The 23,959-nt window shown below is 35.1% G+C and overlaps 1 protein-coding gene across 1 annotated transcript in view; it reads left to right on the top strand.

Moving 5' to 3' along the window:
• The window catches only part of LOC100932587 (stimulated by retinoic acid gene 6 protein-like), a 126,223-nt gene that overhangs the window by 85,859 nt on the left and 16,405 nt on the right, over positions 1-23,959 (top strand). The window contains exons 18-21 of the mRNA XM_031936809.1: positions 11,652-11,713; positions 12,720-12,942; positions 13,424-13,623; positions 14,782-14,895. Of these exons, the coding sequence (XP_031792669.1) occupies positions 11,652-11,713; positions 12,720-12,942; positions 13,424-13,623; positions 14,782-14,895 (599 nt within the window). The remainder of the gene's footprint in view (positions 1-11,651; positions 11,714-12,719; positions 12,943-13,423; positions 13,624-14,781; positions 14,896-23,959) is intronic.

Below are 23,959 nucleotides of genomic sequence, written 5' to 3'. Positions count from 1 at the left end.
CTTTGGTTATGAGAATTCAAAAAACAAAGAAAAATATAATATAGCTTTCAGGTATATCCAGCTCCTTTTTGATGATATAGTAGCAGTGGCAGATAGGGATGCAAAGGACACACACACACACACACACACACACACACACACGTACACAACAATCAGACCATAAACGTTATTGCTACACTAAATATAAAATCCTTGTCCAATGGCTAATAAATTGAAATACTTTTGGAAGATCTGAATCATGTTAATGTTGATATTCTTAATATAAATGAAATCAGAAAACACAGTAGAGTTATAGGTAAATGGAAGGATGGCTTATATGCTTTTATCATAGAAACAAAAAAGAAGAGTTGGTTTATTATACATTCAAAGTCAATGGGAAACATGATTACATTGGTTACTCTTATAGCTGCATAAGACTCATTCATAGAGAAAATAATTACTTAATATTGTATGTGTATGAGAGGTGGAGTTAGCAAGAGTTTGAAAAGTAAAAATCATAATTCTGGTTTTCAATTTCAAGAGAAGACGTGTTTCTATTTTTTATTCAGAAAATAGTTGCCATCTATATTGAACTTCATCTTCTCCCTATTTGAAATCTCTTGCCAGCATCCTCCATCTTTTTCCTCCTTTCCTCCCACTCTAATAAAAAATTTTGTTTTCATCAAGGCCTGCCTCTCTACTTGGCTCCATGATTTCTTATGCCTATCAGGAGTTTCTCCTTCAATCATCCTCCCTTTAACCTTTAATATCTATCTTCTGGCTTCTATCCCCACTGACTCTAAACATTCCCAATTTCCTCCCATCCCTTAAGAATTTACATTTGACTCTTCAGTCACTTAAACTATCAGCCTATGTTTTATTTCAACAGACTCACAGTCTGCTGGGATCAACATGGATCTTATTTTGGCCCCAGACAATCTCTCCCTCTCAAATAAAATATTAAAAACTCTCTAATTATATTGAATTGAAAAGTTTTTGTGCAAACAAAAAACTAATGCAGACAAGATTAGAAGGGAAGCAATAAACTGGGAAAACATTTTTACAGTTAAAGGTTCTGATAAAGGCCTCATTTCCAAAATATATAGAGAATTGACTCTAATTTATAAGAAATCAAGCCATTCTCCAATTAATAAATGGTCAAAGAATATGAACAGACAATTCTCAAAGAAATTGAAACTATTTCTAGCCATATGAAAATATGCTCCAAGTCATTATTAATCAGAGAAATGCAAATTAAGACAACTTAATTTGAATTACCATCACATACCTGTCAGATTGGCTAGAATGACAGGCAAAGATAATGCGGAATGTTGGAGGGATGTGGAAAAACTGGGACACTGATACATTGTTGGTGGAATTGTGAATACATCCAGCCATTCTGGAGAGCAATTTGGAACTATGCTTAAAAAGCTATCAAACTGTGCATACCCTTTGATCCAGCAGCGTTACTACTGGGCTTATATCCAAAGAGATCATAAAGAAGGGAAAGGGACCTGTATGTGCACGAATGTTTGTGGCAGCTCTCTTTATAGTGGCTAGAAACTGAAAAATGAATGGATGCTCATCAATTGGAGAATGGTTAGGTAAATTGTGGTATATGAACGTTATGGAATATTATTGTTCTGTAAGAAATGACCAGCAGGATGATTTCAGGAAGGCCTGGAGAGACTTACACGAACTGAAGCTGAGTGAAATGAGCAGGACCAGGAGATCATTATATACTTCAACAACAATATTATATGAGGATCAATTCTGATGGACCTGGCCCTCTTCAACAATGAGATGAACCAAATCAATTCCAGTGGAGCAGTAATGAACTGAACCAGTTACGCCCAGCAAAAGAACTCTGGGAGATGACTAAGAACCATTACATAGAATTCCCAATCCCTATATTTTTGTCTGCCTGCATTTTTGATTTCCTTCATAGGTTAATTGTATACTATTTCAAAGTCCAATTCTTTTTGTACAGCAAAATAACTATTAGGACATCTATATTGTATTTAATTTATATTTTAACATTTAACATGTATTGGTCAACCTGCCATCGGAGTGAGGGGATAAGGGGAAGGAGAGGAAAAATTGGAACAAAAGGTTTGGCAATTGTCAATGCTGTGAAATTACCCATGCATATAACTTGTAAATAAAATGCTATAATAAAAAAGAGAAATTAAAACATCTTAATATTATAAAAATGTTTTTACTTTACTTGATGGATCCCTAAAGGGTTTTGAAGACCCCAGATTACAGTTTGAGAACCACTGTTCTAAAGTGATAAGATATTTAAAAAGAAAAGGCAGTTTGATCTGAATTATTCACATCTTTAACTAGCATGGAGTGGTTAGGGTTTTGTTCCAAGGTGCCAAATTCAGAGGGCACTGACATTATTCCTAGTACTTCATAAGTATAGAACAAAAACTTAGCAGTTAGTCAAGATGTTGTCAGATGGTTCTTCTCCCCTTTCCTCATGATGGCTTTATATAAGGATCCCAGATGTCTGTGTCTTGTATTTTAGGAAATATTTTCTGAAAAATATTAATTAAATAAAAAAACTGAAATCTGAAAACAATAACTCAATAAATACATTTCAAAATGAAAAAAAACTCTCTAATCTCTATCTTGCCTCAGTTACTCCAGCATTACACTACTAGTTTTTTTTTTCATTTCATTCCAGTATTAACCATAAAATCTTAAAGGTCTAGTAGTCTTAGGTCCAACCCAGAACAACTCTCCCATATAGTAAATAGCATAAAGTTCTTCAGAGAAGAAACTCCAAGACAAAATTAGTCATGAAGTTGAGAGAAGTCACTTTCAAAGCAGAATAAAATATAATTAGGAAATATTTAACAAGATAAATTAAAATGCAATAGAACATAGATTGGGTGGATATATGTATTTCTAAATCAATATATGACCTGAAAGGATATTTATGTTTGGTTTTGTGACACCTATGTCTGTTTGACTTTGACGTCATTACTGAAAACAAATGATCCTTGACAAAGGTAACAAAATAATCATCTGACTAGATGAGAACCAGACAAGCAAGAAGGAAGAATATGAACAGCAGCAAAAAAAAAAAAAAAAAAAAAAAAAAAAAAAACCAGAGACAGAATGTGACCCCAGCATTACAAAGCTGCACCAGAATGAAGAGGTCATGATCCCCAGGCTGAAGAACAGCTCTAGCTAAAAGTATGTCTCCACCCTTCAATCTCTCAATCTCCAAGATTGAAGAAATGGACTTAAATGCACCAAGAGGGAGATTCCACACAAATTTCACGCAAAATTCCACCCACAAAAAAAGATGACCAACTCAAAATTGTAGGCATGACGAGTGAAAGATTAAAACATCATTTGAGCTACAGTGTAAAACTAGGCATTCTAAATACTAGAAAGTGGACAGAGGAAAAAGTTTTCAGTACTTTAAACATGTAGAAATGTAATTCTTTCTTGGGAAAATACAATCTAGTTGAAATGGACATGAGAAAAAAAAATGGAAGCTTACAGAGGTCAGGGGCTCTATCTTTTGTATTTGTATACCTAGAACTTGGCAGAATTTTCAGCACATCACACCAATTTAATGACTATTCTGTCATTCAAACTTATGTCCAAAAATTTTTGGTAGAGTTTGGCCCATGAGGAGTTCCAAAGAATTAGTTTGCTTTTTGGCTTTTCAACTCTATCCTCCTATAGAGATACAGCAAGTATACCTGAAAGTAATATGTAAAGTGTTTAGTCAATCTATTAGATATGAGGGATTCAGCTTCATGTACCATCTTTATTCTTCCTAATCAAGATTGTATTTTAATTCATTAAAAATACAAATATAGATTTTTTTTTTAATTTGACCTAGTTTTTCAGTCCCAGATGAGTGGAGATCAGTATTTTTTTCAAAATGCAATATTATAGGATCCTGAAGTATCCTGGAGTTCCATATGATTTACTTCAATTCAATAATAAACATTTAATAGATTCCAGACAGTATGCTAGAAATGGAAATGGGAAAAAAAAGTTTTTATCCTTATGGTTCTATGAGTACACCTCAATGCTAACAATGTTATTTGGGTAATTAGGTTGTGGGAGAGAAGGCAGGAAAATAGGCCTAATTTTATTTTGCTGCAAAATTTCCTTGGGTACCTTTTATTTTAAAAATACAATATATCCTTGACTAATATTTATAGGTTCTATCAATGTATTTAAACAAAATAGTGCTCTATAACTAAACTCATAAAATTCAGGAATAATTGATCTTGAAGGACTCCTCCAGTTATGGAATTCTGTGATTAAAGTTCTTCATTCTTGTTGAATAATCATAATTTTTACACGTAGCACTTTTCACAAGAATAAATACAGTTAGCCTGAATCCTTCTAGGGCAGCTAGGTGGCACAGTGAATACAGTGCTGGGCCTAGAATCAGGAAAATCATCTTTCTGATTTCAAACACTTCAAACATCAGACACTTATTAGCTGGATGACCCCCCAGCAAGTCACCTAATTAACTGTGTGCCTCAGTTTACTGATCTGTGGAGTGACCTAAAGAAGGAAATGGCAAACCACTCTAGCAACTGTACCAAGAAAATCCTAAAAGGGGATATGAAGAGTCAGACTTTTTTTTAAAAGCAGTTCTAAACAACTCAATGATAATAACAAAAAAAAATCCTTCTACAATTATAGTTCTACCAAATCTATCTTCCAACTCTGCACTTTTATATTTCCTGCCCCCCATGCCTAGAATGTACTCCTTTCTCATCTCAATATCTTCAAATCCCTGGTTTCATTTCAGACTCAGCTCAAACACTGCCTTTTCATGAAATCTTTCCTGGTTCTCTCCTATCCCAGAAACTAAGGTACCCCTTCCCAAAACTATCTAGTTCTCATTTTGCATACACTCATTTGTGTAAATTTTTTTCAGTTGCATCAAAATAAATTCTGTGGAAGAAGGGATTATTTCACTATTATCTTTATATCACCAGCTCTTAGAAAAGGGCTTAATAAGTGCTCTGATTGATTAAAAGCTGTGTCAACAGAGTGAAAGCTCTGACAGCTTCTATATACTGAAAAGGATTTGAAGATGGTCTCAGAAACCAGCTAAGAACCCTTTCTACAGATAATCTATCTAACTATAGAGAGACACATCAGCACTCAATAGATTGACCACCTATAGTGAATATTTTTTTCAGGCTATGACAACCTATGAAACAAAGAAAAATAAGATGTAAGGTCATTAGTCCTGAAAAATTCCTCCGGCTGCTATGTGATAGTGACAAAGTTCTGAGAAAGGAGATAGAAGAAATTAAGTATCAGAGTTTTTTAGTATATCAACAAATAAAGTTCAGTATTTTTATATATCTTTGGCTACTACTATTTAGACTAAATCTTTATAAAATGACCAAAAAGTAGACATGTAGCTAGAGAAACGACAATCTTGTTATAAATAACCAGAATAAAAACAGTAGTAAAATGTAAGGATGTACAGTACTCTTTGGTGTGGCAAAGAAAGGAGTTGGCAAAGTGGATTTTATTGTATAAACCAAAGGCAAGTAGAAACAATATTTCATGGTATATTTGATCATCAAATATTGATCAATATAAAAAATTTATCAATAATAATACATATCATTAATAATAATAATACAATAAGTATTTACAGAAAGAAAACCATGAAAATAATGATTACTTACAAACTATTAGTGACTAAGGACAAAGAGTTAAAAAAAAAAAAGAGTTAAAAAGTTCCATAAAGAACGTCATGAGACTCTCCAAATTAAATCATATACTCTGATATTTTGTGATTTCATTTCATAGGGGTAAAAATATGAAGATGGAGGAAGAGATAGAAAGATATATGGATCTAGGTATAGATATAAAGGTAGATAGATATAGATATGAAAGCATGGTACAAGAAGAAGAGTGAGAAAACCCAAAAACATACAAATTATACAAGAACCTGATTCTTTGATATGATGAACACTATTTTTCATTTTTAAAAAATGATAGATACTACACATGGAAAGCACCAGATAATACAAAAAATGAAATAGATTTTAACAGAGAAGAAGACTTCTAATTGATGTAGGAATTATCCCTTTGTAAGTTGTGCACAGTTAGATCATCAATTTATTGGATCTAAAATCAGAATGTGACTTTAAAAAAAAAAAAAGAATGATAATGTACATATGCATATATAATATATATATATATATATACACTTGTGTGTATGAAGAAAACTTCTTGAGCTATTTAAATAATGCATTGACCTTAAAATATAGTAGGTCAATGCATTATTTAAATAGCTCAAGAAGTTTTCTTCATACACACAAGTCTTTTAAAATATAGTAAGCTGATCACAGAAATTACATGTACATTAATTATAATAATTTTATGCAGAAGTTTAAAATTTATGCAGATTAATGGCCACAAAGAAGAGACCAAAAGATCCCAGAAATTGCCTTAGCCAGCCATATAATATATTTGTCACAGAGAGAAAGATGCTGTGAAAGGCAATTTCACAGCATTATAATTAGATTATAATATAAACTCACTTGTAAAGTCCTAGTAGGAGGATAATTAATAATTTTTAGATTGGATCACTTAAAGCTGTAGTGGAAGGGAAAACCAGTTTAAAGAAAGCTTGCTAAAATATGCAACTGAGCAACATCCTCCCCCCAGAGCACTTAACGATGAAAATTGAAGGAAGATTATAAGGTAAAAATGGAAAATATTTGCAAAAATCACGATGAGAAAAGTGTAATTACAACATTTGAATCATACCACTACTATCCTACATGTGTTTAGAGAAGAGGTAGATATAGTACTATAGGGAACAAAAATAGAAAAAGCAAGTAGACAAAATTATTTAAAGGTGAATTGTGCTGGAGATGACAATTATGAAAGCATTAACTGAAGATGGGGAACTAATAAACTTGTATAAAAAAAGTATTTCACCTTTTTATGGAAAAAAGGCAACCAACACATCAATAATTACAAACCTTTAAGCCAATTCTCCCATCTATACAAAATCTTTATCAATCATTTATCTACAAATCAAGGACATCCTCAATGAAGGGACTGATAGGAAACAAGGAGGCTTTCACAAGTGATATTCAACAATGCCAGTGTTGATAATAATAACCTCACAGGTTTACTGTTTGTTGACTATGAAAAAGTATTTGTTTTAACAGAAGAAAACGTGTTACAGGCTTCCATCTATATATCAAAATTATTCAAGATCACTCAAAAAATATATATTCTAAAACCTATTTACAGGAAGATAAGTTGTACAGTGGATGATAAAACACCAGCCTTGGAATCATTAGGACCTGAGTTCAAATCCAATCTCAGATACTTACTAGCTTTGTGATCCTGGGCAAGTCACAACATCAATTGCCTCAAAAATAAATTAAATAATGACAAAATCTGAACACTTCTTCTCTTAACACTTCTCTCATGATAAACATTAGGCAAGGAATAAACTAGGGAAATGTATGCTCAGCAAGGATCCTCTCCCTTGTGATAGAACACGTAGTCCTGTGGTTGGTGATCTCCTCCAGATGGGACTTTTTGGAGTTGACATTGTGCTAACTGCATCAAACCCCTGAACATTGGAAAGCCTCCTGGAAGAGTTCTGTGTTCAGATCAAAAGAGTTTGCCAGATGAAATATTGATGTTTCAATGTTGATTATCCAGATCACATCACATATTTGGATGGACATCTTAGAGAATTTGCCCATCATAAGTATATCGAAGACAGACAGTACAGATGGACAATGTGCTGGGTTCAGAGTTGTACCTCAGGGAAGGAGAAGCCTTTGGGAACCTGCAATGCTCTTTTACTGACCCAGTGCTTCCCATGAAAGCAAAGTCCCTTCTCTTTTTTAATACCAACATTTTACTGGTATTGCTAGACACTAAGACATGGACTATTGCTGTCTTCAAATAATTCAAAATGAATTTTACAGATAACAACCAAAAGGTTCATAGTGGATATATAAAAACTATCATATAACCAATGACAAATTCCCAAAAAGAATAGGAATAAAGAGAATTATATGATATAAATTAGATATGGATTTATCACAGGGCAAGAGAAAAGGAGATAAACAGGTGGACAGTCAGAAAAATCTACTGGTAACATGACCAGGATGTTGAAATGTCAGGAGAAAATGAAAAAGAGCATCTATGATGAACTTAGGGGAGGAGATGAGATGGACCAAAATGATATGATAGATAGACCGTATATGTTGTAATCAAAACTGTTTGAGAAACTTTGTAATAGATCCATTTCAGTGTCTGAGTAGTTGAAGTCAATCTGCCATACAGTTCACGAGTCCCTAGTTTTCAAATATCCCAGTACCTTCAATATGACTCTCTCAGAAGGATCATTTCTCAATTAGCTTCCCTAAGGCCACAAAAGAATATGAATTTTAGCTGATTGCCTGGTTAGGCGTTTTGATAACATCACACAAATGCCTTCTTCTCAGGTGAAGCAATCAGGGAAAGTCTTGTATTTTAAAGTAAATGTACTGTGTGTGTACATTTATGTATAATTATAAACACACATTTATGTGTATGTAAATTTATATGTGTTAAATACATGCATATATACAAATCTGTATGTATATGAATAACAGGAAAAATTATTTTAGTAAACAGTGTAGATAGAGGAAACCATTAATCTGGAGAGCTTCCTAAGAGCAGATGGACCACCTGACCAGATCTTTACAGGGAAGGAAAGAAGTAAAATAGGATTGTTAATCCTAATGAAATCCCTCTTGACCTTATTATCTTTCTTTAGTTCTCCTCCTCTTCCCTATCCCCATTGCCTTGTGCCTAATAAAGGATTGATAAGTGGATAAACTTGTACTTTATAATCTCTCTGTTTACCTACACTTAAAGTGAAATAGTCCTATTATTCAGAGTCCTGTTTTTAAGAAAATCTTTTAAATTTCCAATTTATTTATACAATAATAAAATAATTCAGCTAGGCCTATGAAGGAGTGGAAGATAAATCAGTGTTGTATTTTTTAAAAACCACAACTGAAAAGTCAGAAAGGATATGAAGCTCTATCAGTAAAAATTACTGGTGTGAGAATTAACGTAGAACCTTCCAAATCACTGACTATTTCCTAAATCACTTACCTCAGTAGCCATTATTGACCACAGGACTTGAGATTCATTTGATGATTGCTTATTGGCTTCATCTGCCAATAATAAAGGTTCAACACCCACTCACCACTAAAGTGTATAAAAATAATAAGACTAATTTAAGCAGCTTTTATGGCTGTGTCCTCAAAACTCGTTACTAGGTAAGTAGGAAGAAGGAGAGATGCTGTGCTGAGGGAGGATTTGGGATTCAATACTGCGAGTTTTGGTGCAGATAGTGACAGAAACTGGCTAATTCTGTCAGTCTATATCAGAAATTAAGACCTAGAGACTGCTACTAAGCCATGTACTTTGATCCCATTTCTTCCTCTCCAAACCCCCTGCCCCAATTAGATATGGTGGAGGAAAGGGCTGATAATGATAATGACAAGTAAATAGCTCTCAGGGGTTTGCAAATAGCTCACATATATCATGATGTTTGATGTTTGATCCTTACAACTACCCCATGAGCTTGACTCTACAGATGGGGAAATAGAGGTTAAGAGGTGACAAATTTTTTCCTTGGAGAAAATAAATTCTTCAACTTGCCTTTTTTAAACTATGAAATCCAAGCATCTTAAGACTCTATCAGAAATAATCTCATCTAACAAAATTCTGATATGACTTCCAGAGGATCTGTCTTTGAACTGAATTTGCTTACAAAACAGGAAAGTTGGATGAAAATTGGCAGTTCTGAATTGGCCATTCAATTTCCTTCATGTGTTTCACAGAAGGAAAATAAGATCTGAACTGTAAATGGTCTGTAATAATAATACTAATACCTTTCAAAATTAACTAAAATTTTAAAATGCTGGTGATGTCTAAGTGAAGAGAAAATATAGGACTATAGTTCCTAGGATGGTAATAGATCCAGGCCTTTTCCCTTTCAAGCTTGGAGTATGACTAATGATTGTACTTAATACAGGGGGTAATAGTTCTTGAGAAATGAAGTCCATTGTATATGGGCACAGCAACTGGTATTATATCCTTCTGGGATATTGGCAGGTTTCTTCCCCGTCTTCCTGTTTTTGACTGACACCCAAAAATTTAGATTTTGTTCATACTTTTGGATAGCTTGAATAATTTTATTGTTCACATGTATTAATTTCACTTGGTCACCCAGCAATCCTGTGTACTACATAGTACTACATAATACACCCATTTTATAGGAGGGAAAAACAATTTTGTTGACTAGTCATTTTCCGGTCATGTCCAATTCTTTGATCCCATTTGAGGTCTTTCTTGGTGGAGATACTGGAATGATTTGCTACTTCCTTCTCCAGCTTTTTTTTTTTTTTTTTTTTTCTTCTTTAAACGGATAAAGAAACTGAAGGCAACAGGGTAAAGTGACTTGCCCAGAGTCACACAGCTAATAAGTAACTGAGGCTGGATTTATACTGGGATCTTCCTGACTGGGTCTGGAATTCTAACCACTGCACCATCTAGAAACAAAGTGCTTAAAAAAAAATCCTTGCCCAACTTTACAACTGGGGCAGAATTAGTGTTCTTTCTATTACACTGCAGCATAGCCACATGTGTTCTTCGGCTAAGATGGAATTCTCTAGAATAATTCCATCCAATATAATGTAAAGTATTTTTAAGAAACATGTAATTAATCATACTTTCCTCTTAGACTGGAATGAGAAGGGAAAAATGCTGAGGTACAATTTTGGTCATATAACTACTACTGTCACAATAGAGCCTCATATGAATCTAACATCTAATTCTCGAGAAAAGATACCTGATCTTTCAGGAACCAGAACAAGCCCATCAGAGATGGAAGAGACTGTCTGTAATATGATGCTAAATGATGCAAAACTTCTTGTGACTGAGCTGAATTCTAAAAGTAAGTGAAATTTTCTTTGAATGAAAGAAGCCCTGATGAATTTAATAAAGATTCTTGAATGAGGAGATCGTTCTGGTTGTTAGAACACTTTTAAATCATCCAAGTAAAATAGTACTGCCTGTTTAATGGGTTAAAACTTGAATTTGGACTTGATAACTCCAGAGATCATCTCACCTAACTCCATTTTACACATGAATTATTTGAGCTCAGAGAAGGAAGGTGTTTCTCTAAGGTCATAGACAGGAAATAGAAGAGGTGGATATGAGCCCCATTCCTTTGACTCCAAAAGCAATGCCGTTTTTATAATAGCATCTACCTTAGAATACGTATTTGTATGTGTATCAATCATTAGAAATTTAAAATGCCTTAAAATAGCATTGAGTTGAGATTCTAAATATGCAGATATTATTGTAAACTATCTACAGAGATTATAACTATTAAATATCTTAATGGTAAAGAATTTAGAATAATCAACCTTTAAATTCAATGTGGTAGTTTCTTTTGTAATAGAAATTTTCTTTGAAATTATCATCTTTTAAAAGGCAGAAGGAAAAATTACAGGTGGTTTAATCCTTGCCCCAAAAACTTGTCACTATTAGTACTAGCTTACTTTATTGGAGGCTACGTCCACCAACACTTTCTGATTTTTAACTAAATGCCTTCATTTCAGGTTCAAGTGAGTCTGTCAAAGAAGAGAAAATGAGCAGATCACAGGTACCAGTACCACAGGAGGTAATTTCTACTAAGTTTCAGCTAATTTTTTTTTCCTCCTATAAAAAGTCTAATCCTGGGTCTAATTTCTGAAAATGTTTTAATTTATAGCATCCTATTAGTTTGGCACTGAGTTAATTAAAACAGGTAATTAGAAAACTTAGGTGTATTGAACATAGTCCATAGTGACCTCTTACAGGCTTTCCAGTAAATATAACCTGCCCTTCTAAACATTTAAACTGTTTTTCTTGTGAATTCAAGAGATTGTATTTATAAAAAACCCTGATAGACTTAAGAAGGTATACATATGTATATACATCTATATACATATACATGTATATGTATATACACACACTTTGAAGGGAAACAAATATATTGGTGTTTATACTAATTGAAGGCAGAAAACTGAAGAAGGCAGAGTATAGAGCCTGTGGAAAAAAATATGTAAAAATAAATGAATGCATATTAAAACTAACTGATAAAAAGAATAAATTTGAACCAGGTATAAAACCTAGGGAGTGAACTACTATCAACATATGAAACATTTGACTGATTACAAGGAAAATATGAATATAAATACCAAGTAGTGTTAAGATATGAAATTACCAGAAGAATCTTGAGCTAAAGATTTATAAAAGTAAACTAGATACTTTTCCTATCTAATTTTTTTTTTGGGGGGGACTTCAATTAAACAAAATCAAGTGCCTACTATGCCTACTATTTAGAAGGATGAATACTAGAAATAAAGATGGCAACATTTCCTGATATCTATTCAGGTAGGTAGTCTCAACATTTTTCACTTCCTGTGAATTCTAGGAAGACATCTCTAACCATTAGCATGGTTAGATTTCACCAATTAGCAATGGTCACCAATATCAAGAAAGTTTGAGATAATGGTTAGTAGTAGATCCCAAAAACTATTTGAAATATAGTACAAACAAGTATCTGTTTAGAGCGCTAAAAAGCAGGATATGGTACCAAAGCATGTTAACAGCCTAAGAAATCATAATTTTTTTTTTCTTTCTAGAAACCACAAGAGATACTTGACAAGGCTCAACAAGAAAGAGAAACTAATTCATTAATGAATAATAGTGGTGCCTCCAGCAAGGAGGATGCCACAAACAATTGTGTTACCCCCAAAATTGTGTCTGAAGATGAGAAAATCTTCTCTGAAATCCAAGAGGAGAAACAAAACCTGGAAAAATTAAAAGTATCTATGGACAAATACTTCCCAACCTCACTAGATGTGGGTCAGTGATTATCAGACTAGATACAATTCCTGTATTCTCTTTTATTCACTCCTATATTTGAGTGTAAAATAGTCTTGCTAATTCCTATTTCGACTGCTTCCTGATGTAATCTGACTTAGTTGTCTAATTTTCTTTAACTATTGCTCTAAAATATTACTAATCACTGGCATTTAAGTTTATCTTTAAGAGTACAATAGACATTTAAATGTTACATATTTAGCTCTAAAACTGCTTTTGTTGATTCGGGGGGGAGACATAGAAAAATAAATAGTTAAAGAAAACTGGATGTTCTTAGTCATGTAGCATACTTGTGACTCCTTTTTAATAGAAGGAAAGAAAATGTATGGAATGTAAAGATCTTTGAAGGGAGACGTCTTATTAATCATTTCCTAAGCACCAGCTATGTGCTGAGGGCTAGAGGTATAATTTAAATATACGATTCTAATAGAATTATTAATGCTCTTTTAAAAATTCAATATAGATGATATCCAAGAATTTTCAAAGGAAAACAAAGATGATTTTGGAGAAGACTCTGGAAAAGACAAAGGTTATTTCATACCATTAGGTTCTCTGCCAAGCAACCTCCAGCCACAGGCATATAAGAGTGCCATGGAAGTTATCAGAGATGCCAAGAACATCATCAGAAAACTCTTGTACCAGCTCTATGAAGCAATTGAATTGGTAGGATTTTTTTATTAGCTAAGTTGCTTCTAAAGCCAACCAGTACCTTCCTAATAGTGTTTGCAAACTCTGATACAGAAGAGACCTTGGAGACCACCTATCACAAGTGAAATAGCCATGCAGGGGTCCTCAAACTTTTTAAATAGGGGACCAGTTCACTGTCCCTCACTGTTGGAGGGCCAGATTACGGTAAAAAAACAAAAGCTCTGTTTTGTGGGCCTTTAAATAAAGAAACTTCATAGCCCTGGGTGAGGGGGATAAACGTCCTCAGCTGCTGCATCTGGCCCGCGGGCATAATTTGAGGACCCCTGATCTAGTGCCTCTCTATGTAGGAATCATTTGACAAGCATTCCCCCAACTGCTACTTAATAACCTAGTAAAAAACCCATTAGTTATTTCTTGAGGCAGCTCAATGTCAGAGCACTTTGATTATTGATAATTTTCCTTTCCCCTGCCCCCAACTCACCACAAAGTTCCCTTATAAATAACCTAAACCTGCCTCTGTCTGTAATTAGTACTTCTGAGCCTGATAGGAACAATGAGGAAGAAAAAAAAATCTAACCTCTTGTCCACTTTAACTCTTTAAAGTATTAAAGATGGCTATGACCCTGCCTTAGTCTTTCCTACTCTAAATACTGTTCATCTGACCTTATCTTAATGCTTCTCAACATTCTGAATAATATAAAAGAACAATGGTCTTCTTCAAACACAATGCCCAGAACTGATCATATTAGAAACATTTAGCTCTGGTCAGAGCTTAAGCCCTGTGTCAGGGACATTGCCTTTCCTTGCTACCTGAACTTGTACAAGCTTTCATACAAGCTTTGACTGCTGTTGACCTTAGCTGTTATAAGTCCCATTACCAGGTTTTTACTTTGGTAGAAATAGCAAGATAGGTCAGGACCTGCCGGGATGGTTGTATGTGTGGGGGATGAGGGATATTAAGGTGATTTAGAAGGGGGGAAAAAAAAGCTTGCTTCTAGATAATTTAATTGTGCTAGCCTTGCCAATATCTTTATGGCATGAGACTGCTCTCCAACTACAAGAAAGGAATTACACTTTTCTGATTCCTTGATATAGTCAGCAAATTTTAATCTGAAGAAACAGCATTAAGGCAGACCTATGTCTTGAAGCTTTCTAAATGCTTTGTTCCATCAGACCTACCAAAGCAAGCAAGGTTCTGAAGATCAGAAGAATTACCACAAGGCACTATTTGAGCTGTGGATTAAATGGAGTGAAAGCCAGTCTGAAGATACAGATGATGATATACAGGTATTGGTATTAGAGGCACATGGAACATTAATGTCAAACTGATGAGTTTGAGTATTGGATGGGTAATTTCCTGACCATTTGTTTAGTTTTGTTCCCACCTATTATGTTCAATAATATCAAGCTTCAAGAAGACTTTACTAGGTAAATTCTGAGGAATAGAGAGAAATTTACAATTGAGGGATTAGGAAAGGTCTACTACAGGAGAACATAAGTAATTTCCAGGCATGTAAGTAACTTTCTTTGAAGGTAGGAATCTTAAGTTTGGAGGACTAGCAAGTAAATTGGCTGGAACAGAATATGTAAAGGAGAAGGGAAGTGGCAATGTGGGGGGGAAGACATAGAAAAATAGAAAATACAACAAGAAACCATGGAAAGTGTCAGATCTTTACTTGGGAAATCTTCTGCTTTAGGAAGATTTCTTTGATTGCCTTGTGAAAACTGATCATTGGGGGAAAAAATGGATGAAAGGCCAGGAATCTAAATGAGCAGTAAGCCAACAAAGGTCTGAACCAGAGTGGAAGCCATATGAATAGAAAAAAGGGAACAAAGTATAGAATCTATAAGACTCAAGTGGTTATGGGGGTGAAGAAGGGAGAATGAGGAACTACAGATGACAAAGCTAATAACTAAGGTTAACTAGAAGAATTGGCATTAGCCACCATGAGAATAGATAAATTAGTAGACAATATGGTATATGGCAAACATAATAAACATGTAAAAAACACTCATCTTCAGGAAGAATTGGATTATAGCGCCTTTTAAAATGCATCTCTATAAAACAAGTCTAAGGAACCTATACAGATCAATGGTCTTGCTCTCCTAACTAGAACTAATTGTGTCCAAGTTGTGGGACATGAAGAAAAGAAAATGCCACATGCTCTTAGAGTTCAGAGTAAATTAATAATACTGAGACATCATCAGGCAGCTATTTTGTAACTTGACAGTGGGGAAGTATCAAAACTAGCTTTCAAAATGTGCCTCTGAAGGAAAATCTGGTTTTTTGTTTGTTTGTTTGTTTTTGGGGTTTTTTTTGGGGGGGGGAAGTGGGGGGAGACAAGAGAAATTAGGAAGAACATAGAGTTGAATAAGGGAAAGTATTCTAGGACAAGACTATTAAGGCTCTTAAAAAAAAATGTCATGTTTTCTTTCTTTCCCTTTTTATCCTTTTCTAAGGTATGAGAAGCTATATCTAAGACCACTTCTTAAAATGCAGACAAAATAGTACAAAATCAACCTTATTCTGGTATATTAATAATAATGGTCCTAAGAATCTTAAACCTAAAAGCCAAAGCATTTGAAGGAAACAGATTGGAAGGAGATTGCAGCAAGTGATCTTGTGAAGGGGGAAGATTTAGCTGGGGGTCCAGAGATGACAAGCCACAAGGAACTAGCTTGCTGAGTTGCAGTGGTCGTAGCAGAGCAAAAAGGTAGTCTCAGTTCTTGTTGATTCTGTATTGAGTGTTTATGAGCAGGAGCCATCTGCCTTGGAGAAGCATCAAGGTATGTAACTTCAGAAGATATTTCCATAAATACCAGAATATGGTGAAGAAACAAGACCTAGAGACAAAAGATCAAATATAGAGCTGAAAGGAGTCTTGGAGGCATCCCTTCCATCTAGAAAAGGAAATAAGAACCTTAAGAAGTTGTAACTTTGCAAGCTCCAAGTGGAGCCAGGATTCAAGCTTGGGTCTTGTCTCCTAAGTTCTTATAAAACTACAAAAAAGGCCCTACAGGAGGACAGAGGAAGACATGGACGGAAGTCTTAGGGCTGAGTTTATTATAGTCTGAAGAGGTATCTCGAATATGAGGCATCTATGCTGATCCTCCACAAGCAAAGGTTCCCCAAGCCAGGTGGGTTATGAGAAGACAGGAAAAAAAATGCCTCAAGAGAAGAACCTGACGTCCACAGAACCCGCAGAGCCCAAAGCAAAGGAGGAAGATGGCAAATAGCTAGCACTAGGAGCAGGATGTCACACCTGGGACGCATCACTCATCATGCTAGTTCTAGCTATATCAGAACAGTACATTAAGCCTCAGAGGGACATCTAAGTGCTACAGTGGGTCAGCACAGGCCCTAGAGTCAAGAATGACGTCAATTTTGGCCTCAGAAGCTTACTGACACTTGACTCTCAAGCTAAATTGCCTCTAAAACAAATGACTTGGCTTTCTTGTAAAGGAAAGACCAGAATAAGAAAATTGGGGAAGTATTGATATAGCCTAGCTGAGAAATTACTTGAGCAGGATAATGGGGGAAAATAGAGATCTTTCAGTCAACAGACTTGGTAACTGATTTTTTTTTTCCTTTTGCTAAAACTTTTCCCCTTATCCAAAAATCACTCGTAAACCTGAGTGACAAGTTCTTACAGTTGATAAGATATTTAGAATTAATGTAATTTATTTTGCAATTGAGGATTAAGGTACAAAAAATCTTGCCCACAGTACCATAAGGAATAAGAGCAGAGATTTAAATGGAGTCTGCTTAAACCCAGGATTTTAAAATAATTGTATTAACTATTTTCAATTGCCTACTGGCTATCTTTATACATACAAATATATGCATGTACATATATAGCTTTTAAATCTATATAAAAGTACCTAAAGAGGTAATAGGATAATGTCCTTAGCCTTTTCTTCTCTTCCCTCCCCCAACCTCAAATCTAAAATTTGTGCTAGAATGGGTTGCAACTACATACATATTAAACTTTGTCCTCCCTTTATCTTGCAGCTCCTGGAAATCCGAACTCTAGGCATGTCCCGTAGCATTGCCTTGAAATTACAGTCGGCCTTCATGGACCTAATGCCTAAAGTCCAAGGTCTCCCAACCAGCCTACAAGATAAGATGGAACAGGCTTGTTATGATATGCAGGAACTTCATACCACCTTTTCCTCAAGTAATAATTTTGAAGATCTAGACAAACATAATCTGAACCAGAGCCAACTGAAGCTTATCCGAGCCCAGGGAAGTATAGAAGAATTGGTTTGCTTCTTAGAAAATGGTATTTCTTCTGATAGGAGTATAGGACCACTTTCTCCCTCAATATCCCTTATCAAGTAGTAACATTTCCTAAACAAAAAAAAAAAAATCTTGAATTGATAGGCACTCAGGCTGATGCTTGCTAGGAATCTAGAGGTAGTCTTGCGCTAGCTTATAATTAATAAATATACTCTTATACTTTGGGGATTGTACAAATAAAGTTGCATTGAAAAATCATTTTATTTAGTCTTTGTAGTTTTATTTTTTTGTAAAAAGTATTTTTTTTTAATTTGCTCAATGGAACTTCCTGTACCTAGAAGGCTGTTCTGTCTGAATCAAGTGTCAAATGAGAATACTTAGCATAGTGCCTTTTATGTTCTCAGCCTATAAAAACCCCTTGGTGGAAATTTTATTTAAATGTAAAATCCTAAGAATAAAGTACAGGATCTGAAGTCCAGAAGACCAAATTGGAATATAACCTCGGATCCTCAACACCTGTGACCCTGGTCAGGTCACTTAACCCCTATTTGCCTCAATTTCCTAATCTATAAAATGGGCATGACAGTACCTACCTATCAGGATTAGGAGGAAGGAACAAATGAAAGAATAATTGTAAAATGCTTTACTTTGTGCCTGACACAGATTCTCTCCCACAGACACACCCATTGGGGGCCTATTCAAGGTCGTTTCAGGCTTTGAGTTCTTTACTATCACCACCACCCCTTTTAGAGGGGGGAGGAGCAGCAAGATGAAGAAAATCCCAAGGTCCTTGGTACAAAGTGACCTATTTATTTTGGAGATAATGAGATTAGTTCTTGAGAGTTTTAGTTTAGGGCAAGGGTATTAGTACTATGTGGGCTTTCTCGGCTTAGCTGGAAAGCTTTAACTACAGATTCTGAATAACTGCTAAAATGTTCTTGGTTCCTGGGCAATTGTCAAATTAAGGGATAAACTCCAGCCGATTGAACTTCATGTAATCAATTATCTAAAATATTCTCCCTCCCCCACTAAATCACATTATTAAAATTTCAATTAAGGAAAAAATTGAAATTATTTGCTAGGGGAAAAAAATCTATTAAATAACCAGCAAAAAAAAAAAAAAAAAAAAAAAATGCTAGTCATTAGGAGGCAACAAAATGAGTGAATGTAATTACTGTTCCAGAATTCTCACTATTCAAAACTGAACAGTATCTTGTGCTCTGGAACTTAAAGCTGCCTAGTCAGCTGTTCTTTTCCTTCTCCAATTCACCCATTTTTTTTCCCCATCTTAATTTTTTTTTTAACTGAAAGAACTATCCAGATCCCAGACTACTTTTACCTTTTCTTCAGACCAGAAAATAAATAACTCCTAGGACCACTTATTTTTGCCATTTAGCAAATGAGGAATCCTAGTGCATAAGAAATCTGAGTGTCAGCTATGTTCAGCCGAGAAGATGAGAATGTGATCATCATTTTCTGATAGAATGCCAGCAAGCACAAAGAAGAGATGGTCACTCTTCTGGTGCACTGAGTCTCCTGTATTACAGCTATGTGTTTCCTTGAGTAAAAAGTTCTAAAGGAATAAACAAATATTCTCCTTGGTGGGTATCTCAATAGAGCTTCGTGTACCTAGAAGGCCATTCTGAATCAAGTGTCAAATGAGAATACTTAGCATAGTGCCTTCTGATTTTCTCAGCCTAAAAAAACCCCTTGGTGGAAAGGAACTATGAGAATTCCCTCAGGAAATACTGTATAGCTTGCCCGGGAATGCCTCCCCCTCGAGACTAGCTACAACCAAGGATTCTCCCAGCCAAAGAATTCAGATGTTGTTGCTTCCTTGGAGTGGTGATGATTGCATGTTGCACATTTGTGTGTCTTTATTTTTATAGAGGACACTTTGTTAATTATGTTACTTTTATGCTATGGATTTCTTCTTCCCTTATGTCTTATTTAAATCAAGATTCTGAGCAGTAATAAACTTATACCTACCCCCTTTAAGACTGCCTGTCAGTTTTATTTACCTGTCTTTGTTTTTGCTTTCTGGGATGAAAAAGGTCCTTCAAGGCAAAGCGGTAGAGCTATTTGGTAAATTCTATAAAACATTTATTTTCTTGAATCTGCAAAATTGGGTAACGTAACACTTGCCACCATGGCCCTTAATGCCTGAATCCAACTATATTGCATTTTATACCCCGCCCAGGGTTCTCCAATACCCTTAATGAAATTGGTTATGTCTAAGCTTTCTGCAACTGGCTCCAGCCCTCAGGGATAGTATCCCCTCCAAGTATGGGTATTTGTGGGGTACCCCTACATTTAATCACTATTAGATCAGCTTTTTACAAAGAATTTATTTCAAAGGAATAATTACAAACATATGAACTTTCCAACATATGATAAAAATAATTCTTCCCTCCCTCACACATCTCTGGAGAGAAAGGGATTAGACTCACAGCACAATTCCTATAGAGTACAGACCCACTTTCAGTTTAAAATCCGTTTTGGTCTTGAGCATCCTGGCTCTTCATTGTTTCCCCGGCAGGCTGGCTAAATGCAACATCCCATCTGCAGTCCTCATATTATAGTTTGAACTTCTGCTCAGTAAGTAGTCACTCTGGAACCTGAAAGAGAAACAAAACAGAACAGTAACAAACAAAATAACAAGAAGTATTTGTTGGAGGCACAGTAAAAGAGCGGGGAGAAGGTCTTCTACCTCATTTATCCATCCAAGTCGTGGATGAACTGTAGTCTACAATCTCCTGATGCAATAGCAAAGGGCAAGCAGAAAGATCTCAAAACTATCCCAGTTTGGACAAAGTTCATTCTGTTTGTGTTAAAGGAGACCCTCCTACTCCTTTGTGTAAGGTGCATCTATTAGGTGATGTAGGCATGTTTCCAAGTTCCCTTATTGTGATAATTGTGATCTTTATCTGTTTTTGTGGGATTGCATATGAAACATAACATCAGCTGTTTAGGGTTAGGGTTAGGGTTGTACATTCTGCTGTTCTTGGAAATCTATGGGCTTTTTCTTAATTATTTTTCACTGTTACAAGGGAAGGATCAGGGAAACAGGAGGTTATCCAGAAATGACAGTCATATGAATACTAAAGTCACCACTCAAACTTTTTTTAAAGAAGAAAAATTTAAATCTTTTTCCTCATATTTTGTTAACTGAATTTTTACCTATTATTTTGAAAGACTTCAGAATTCTGATCATTACAATGACAAACTATAAGTCCACGATACCCAAGATGAAATATTCTACTTATCTTCTGGTAAAAGTAATGAATTTAAAATGCAGAAATGTTGAGGTTCAAAGGAGACCCCAAAAGGTTGGGGTTGCAGACCAGTTCATGAAGTATCTCAAAAGAATTTATAGGCCCACATGAAAAGGTGCTCCAGATCACTATTGATTTGAGAAATATAAATCAAGACAACTCTGAAATACCACTACATACCTGTCAGATTGGCTAAGATGATAGGAAAAGATAATGTGGAATGTTGGAGGGGATGTGGGAAAACTGGGACACTGATATTGTTGGTGGGGTTGTGAACAGATCCAACCATTCTGGAGAACAACTTGGAACTATGCTCAAAGGGCTATCAATCAAGCTTTGACCCAGCAGTATTACTACTGGGCTTATATCCCAAAGAGATCATAAAGAAGGGAAAGGGACCTGTACGTGCGAGAATGTTTGTGGCAGGTCTCTTTGTAGTGGCCAGAAACTGGAAACTGAGTGATTGTTCATCAATTGGAGAATGGCTGAATAAATTGTGGTATATGTATATTATGGAATATTATTGTTCTGTAAGAAATGACCAGCAGGATGAATACAGAGAGGCTTGGAGAGTCTTACATGAACTGATGCTGAGTAAAATGAGCATAACCAGTAGAGCATTATACACAGCAACAACAAAATTATACAGTGATCAATTCTCTGATGGACGTGGCCATCTCCAGCAATGAGATGATTTGGACCAGTTCCACTTGTGCAGTGATGAAGAGAGCCATCTACATCCAGAGAGAGAACTATGGGAACAGAGTGTGGAACACATAGCATTCTTACTCTCTGTTATTTGCTTGCATTTTGTTTCTTTTTTCTCAGTTTTTCTTTTTCTTTCTTCTTGATCTGATTTTTCTTGCACAACCATATAGCTGTGTGAATATGTATACACATATTGGATCTGTCATGTATTTCGGCATATTTGGCATGTATTGGACTGCCTGCCAGGTAGGGGAGAAGATGGGGGAAGAATGGGAAAATTTGCGGCAGGGAGTTATGCAGGGGTCAATGTTGGGAAAATTACCCATGCATATGCTTTGTGAATAAAAAGCTTTAATAATAATTAAAAAAAGAATTTACAGGCCTGAACCATCTCCAAGTCAAGGGGCAAAGTTTATTGTAATTGAAATGCCAAATGAAGCGGGTTAAGCCAAGGATTTGGGGGAAGGTCTTTCTTTACATGCATCTGATTGGTTTCTCTTTTCTTATGCATGAAATACTTGCCCATGAGTCCCCAACTGTACAAGCATGTAGCAAAGAAATTCTTAGAAAAATAAAGAAATAAAGAAGCCAGAAGAAGAAAAATAAAGAAATAAAGAAGCCAGGAGAAGAAATCCTAAATTAAAGGATCCAAAAGGAAAAAAAAAAAAAGAAGAAGAAGTCTTTTGAATGAAAACAGTTTAGAATTTTCCTTTTCTACCATCACTAGACTATCACTAGACTAGAGTGAGTCGGGTCCAGTGCAGAACAACTCTCCTATGCAATAAATGTTGTCTCCCCCTCCATTGACATACAACCTCCTTAAAGGAGAAACTACAAGGCAAAGTAGTGCTGAAGATGAGAGTCATCAAAAAACTTTCAAAATAGATTAATCCATAATTGGGAAATATTTAGCAAAATAAATTAAAAAACAATAGAACATAGATCTTGTTGATATGTGTATTTCTAAGTCAATATGTGACCTAAAAGGATATCTTTTTGTTTGGTTTTATGGTCCCCATTTCTATTTTACTTTGATACTACTACTTGAAGACAGATGATCCTTGACAAAAGTAACAAAATAATCATCTGACTGGATGGACAGACAAGCAAGAAGGAAGAATATGAACATCAGAGACAGAATGTGATCCCAGCATTACAAAGTTGTATCAGAATGCAGAGGTCATGACTATCACACTTGGTAGATCCCCCAGTGGCAGAACAGCCCTAGCTGAAAATGTGTTTTTCAATGCAACAATGAAGAAATGGACTTAAATGCACCAAAAGAGAGAGATTTTACACAAGTCTTCAAAAGATATGCAAGTCAAAGTTGTAGACAAAGCAAGTGAAAGGTTAAAAATAGCATTTAAGCTACCACATAAAACTAGATATTCTGAATACTGGAAAGTGGGCAGAGGAAGAGAAGTAAACTTCTCTGTACTTGTTCAGTACTATAAACACATAGAAGGGCAATTATTGATTCTTGAGAATAAAATCTATTTGAAATGGACACCATAAAAAATGGAAGCTCATATAACTCAGGTATTCTTACTTTTAAATTTATATCCCCACAACTTGCTAGAGTTTTCAGCACATAGCAATCACTTAATGAATGTCCTCTCATTCAAATTTATGTCCAGAGATTATTGTGGAAGCTCACCCATAAGGAGACCTTATATTACCTTGGCTCTTCAACTGTACAGTCCTCCAGAAATATAGCAGGTATACCTGAAAATAATTATTCATCCTGTTAGGTATGAAGAATTCAGCATAATAATGCCATCCTGATTTTTCCAGACACAGATATATTTTAATGCATTAAGAATACAAATATAGTTGTTGTTGTTGTTAGTTTTTTTTTTTAAATAGACCCAGTGTGTCAATCTCAGATGAGTGGAGATCAATACTTTTTCAAAATGCAGATTACAGGATCTTGAAGGGTCCTGGATTTCTATAAAATTTATTTCAATTCAATAATAAGCCAGATGGTAAGCTAGAAATAGAAATATAAAAACTAACAATAGTTCCTACTGCTATAGTTCTATGAGAATATCTCGCTAATTAAGATAATTAAGTTGTGGGGGAAAAGAAGTGATATATGCCTAATTCTAATCTGCTGCAAAATTTCTTT

The sequence above is a fragment of the Sarcophilus harrisii genome, chromosome 1 (genome assembly GCF_902635505.1).
Source record: "Sarcophilus harrisii chromosome 1, mSarHar1.11, whole genome shotgun sequence".
NCBI classification, from domain to species: Eukaryota; Metazoa; Chordata; class Mammalia; order Dasyuromorphia; family Dasyuridae; genus Sarcophilus; species Sarcophilus harrisii.
The sequence above is the reverse complement of the archived record's forward strand: the minus strand, read 5'-3'. Positions and strand labels throughout refer to the sequence as shown.